Raw genomic sequence first — 3,527 nt, 5'->3', positions numbered from 1 at the left:
CACTGTGGAAACACACACAAACAGAAGGCCCACATTCCCCAGAGACATGCCATCCCCAAGAAGGTATCACGTCTCCTGCAAGCAACCCACAAACCCTGTTGAAGACAAAAGCTGCAAACTGCTCCTTAAGCAGCCCCACGGCTGAGCCAGAGCAGGGACTGGGCTCAGAAACTGTTTCCGATGTGCCTGGTAAATACGCTCCAGAAGGAACTCAGAGGAGGTGGCAGTGCCAGGTCCCGAGTTCATGATTTATCAGTAATGTCACGCTGGGCTGGCTGAGAGACAGATCCCTCCTGCCAGCAGAGCATCGAAGCACCGGGTGTGCAAACCCCAGGAAACAGCATCACTGACAAGTAAGCCATTTCTCTCAGTAGAAGAGAAAGCCTGTAATTAGCCCAGGACATCTGAACAGCTCTCTTTGCTAGGGTCATTGCAGGGGCCTTCAATGACCAAGGGTTTCGTGATGACTGTGCCTTTAAGTACAATTTGGAAGCCGCCCAGCCCAGCTCTGACTGTGCTTGTGCATCATTCCACAAACTGCACCAAATTCCCTCTCTAAGGATGGGACTTGCTTCTTGGACCACCCTTGCGTGCTGACCCCCCACTGCAGAAGGGAGCTGAAGCAGCGAGGGGAATGAGACTTACCTGGGCAAAGAAACTGTGCGGTCACTTCCTGAACGGTGCTTTCAACCTCCAAAGCGTTTGAGCTCCACCCAAACACAAGGTCTTGCTCTACCACCCAGCATGACCGAACTTTCTCAATCTGCTCCGCGCCGAGGACTTTCTGCCAGATGTGCAAGTCAGTGATGTTCCCACTGAAGGACTCTTTTTCCGTGAAGGTGCCCCCCAGGGAATCTTGATCCTGCCCAATTATGAAAGTCCCCTGGCTGTAGATGGCCTGAGGGGCAGACAGCCCCGCAGCACACAAACCGCTGGCAGATGCCCTCCTTTTACCATCAGCGTAGATGGACCAGGTCCCATTTTCCTGCTGCCAGGTCACGCAGAAGTGATGCCACTGTCCATCAGCACGGAACACAGGCAGGTATGGGGAATGGTGCCCATGGACTATGAGAGCAAATCGAACAAAGCCTTCCTCGTCGACAAAGCCACGGAGCTGGAACTCGTTAAAAAAAGTCGGCACAGCATAGGAGAAGATGGTAGCAATCTCCTGGGTTCTGGTGTCCCACTGGAGGTGGGCGCAGGCTGTGACAGCAGGCAGTGCTGGGAAGTCAGAGAGCACCTTCACGTATTTTGTGTCTGTTTTGTCTCTGAATACCAGGACTGGTACAATGTGGTCCCCTAGAAGGAGAAATTTCAGCCAGCATAAAGGAAGAAGCATGGGCCAAGGCCTGCTCATCTTCCACTGGGATGAAACCATCATTTTCATTTGCCTCCTACTCAAGCTAAGAACTCACGGACCCTGCAGACAAGGACATCCTGTAAGCATGCAGCAAGGCTTCTGCTTCCCCCATGCCTGGAGGGGATGAGGAAGGCAGGCAAGCTGAAATTGCATCATTTCAGCAAGTGTAATTTCCAGAAACTTAGTTTTCTAGCAAATAGGATTGCAAACAATGAATATGGAAGGAACAGCATGTTCCCAAGCATCCCATGCTATAGCAACCAAGAGCATAGTCAAATAAGACCTTTGAGGCACCTGCCATGTGGTGCCTTGCTGCTGGGGAACGCCCGTTCTCCTGGTCCTGTCTCTAACATCATTGCTCTGCAGGACCCACAGGTCACAAATGGCGAGGCTGAGCAAAGCCAGACCTGCTTTACAGGGAGATGGTACAGGAGGACAGAGCAGAGGAGCCCCTTTGCAACTCCCTTCTGTTGCTATGCATTAAAAAATCTTGTCAGTGACCAGCTGATGTGCTGGGATTACTGTTGTTCATGCTGCCAGTTCCAGCTTGTGACTAGAAGTCCTAGGTGTTACCACAGTGACAATAGTTACCACAGTGACGAGTGGCAAATTTTCCAGTCAGATTAATTTTTCAGAATGAAAAATATCCAGCAGTGAACATGTCTCCAAAGAGTCCAAGCCCACTTATACTCACGTCTCCATTTTGGTTTGTGGAGGACACCATCCCTTTCATTTAGCCAGACAGAACCTCTGATGTGGTGGGACTGCAGCAGTTTGCTAAAGGAAGCTTGGTCACTGTCTTGGGGTTCAAAAAGCAACTGAGCAAAGCGTTGTTCACAGTATCTGTCTGCATGCCACCAGTCCAAAGCAGTGGCCACATATTCGTACATGTGTCTTGAGGTCTCAATCGTGACAGGAGCAAAACCTGGAGAAAGACACACACAATGTGGAGAAACAGAAAGCCTCTCCAACTCACTTTCGTGCCACATACACTACAGGGTCAGTCTCTTGCAGCATCCCCAAGCATTTACAAATACTGCCTGGTGCACCCCGGAGGAGCTGAAGGCAGGAGTTCATTTCCGTATCCAGCTCTCGGGATGTTCAGTGGGCACAGTGTGACAGAAAAGTCCAGATTATATTGGACCTAAAATGAGGGACATCTGCGAGTCTGCTCACAAACTGAATCACTGGCCTAGGGCTGGAGCTGGGCACACTTCTGTGGGACACGCAAAACCATGCCGAGCTCAGACCAAAGAAAAAGCTCACTGTGGTAGGCCCAGGGATTGCCCTCAGGGTAGGTTGTTCAAAGCAATTATGTACAAGCAATTTTCTCATTTTATTCCCGCTTCCCAGCTCCTACCAGCTTCTGCATTTGCAGATGCAATTTGCAAGCACAAAATAATCTGTTTTGTTTGCAGTTACAGTGGCACAAAGACTAGCAGCTGAGCAGCACTTACCTGATTTTAGTCACTAATTTCATAGTTAGCGAAGCAAATACTTAGCTATGCAAATATAATTTCAGGCACAAAACTGAGTATCAGAAAAAGTTTCTTTACCTTTGTTTCCGTCACTGGACACCTTTTTATGCATTGTTTCTCTGTGCTGAATATTGCTTGTAAAAACATACAGAAGTGCTGATAAAAACACTAACCTTTAGAAGTCTGATTCTTGGCAAGGGCTGCAAAGGCAAAGAGACTCCTGGACAGACTACTGACCTGTTGGAGAGGATGTTTTGTAACATTCATATAAAGCATTAATATTATCTCAAATACTCAAATTATAAAAATTACTGTAAAACTCACCAGAAAGCTGAAGAACCATGAATCAGGTCTCAAGTCTCTCCTAAACATGCTGACCAGCTGGAAAGCTTTCACCCTTTGCTAGAATAAACAAAATATTACTAGAGATGCATTGCAGATTCAGAAGCATTCTGCAGAAAGCTAGTTCTCAGACAAGGCTGCTTTCCTCAGAAAGTCTTGAATGCAAAAAGAGAAAACGACTCTCTCTGAAATACCTGCCCTGGGTCATATCCTATCAAAATAATTCTCAGTTCTTCTTAAAGAACTCAAGGTCTCAGTTTAACATTTGTTTCCAGGATACAGAATAATTAATCATAAAACATATATAGATGTGCGACATTAATAGGCAAGTTAGCAAAGCCTTTTTA

General features: G+C 47.4%; 1 protein-coding gene across 1 annotated transcript in view; it reads right to left on the bottom strand.

Annotated features, from left to right (window-relative positions):
• Window positions 1-3,210, bottom strand: part of GPR144 (G protein-coupled receptor 144) — a 26,605-nt gene extending 23,395 nt beyond the window's left edge. Inside the window, exons 1-5 of the mRNA XM_009318793.1 lie at window positions 3,163-3,210; window positions 3,012-3,075; window positions 2,055-2,285; window positions 642-1,299; window positions 1-2 (exon numbers count right to left, since the gene is read on the bottom strand). The exon at window positions 1-2 is cut by the window's left edge and continues 93 nt beyond it. Coding sequence (XP_009317068.1) covers window positions 1-2; window positions 642-1,299; window positions 2,055-2,285; window positions 3,012-3,075; window positions 3,163-3,210 — 1,003 coding nt within the window. The remainder of the gene's footprint in view (window positions 3-641; window positions 1,300-2,054; window positions 2,286-3,011; window positions 3,076-3,162) is intronic.
• Window positions 3,211-3,527: the final 317 nt, after the last annotated feature.

This window comes from Pygoscelis adeliae, unplaced genomic scaffold, assembly GCF_000699105.1.
Source record: "Pygoscelis adeliae isolate BGI_AS28 unplaced genomic scaffold, ASM69910v1 Scaffold230, whole genome shotgun sequence".
Lineage (NCBI taxonomy): Eukaryota > Metazoa > Chordata > Aves > Sphenisciformes > Spheniscidae > Pygoscelis > Pygoscelis adeliae.
The sequence above is the reverse complement of the archived record's forward strand: the minus strand, read 5'-3'. Positions and strand labels throughout refer to the sequence as shown.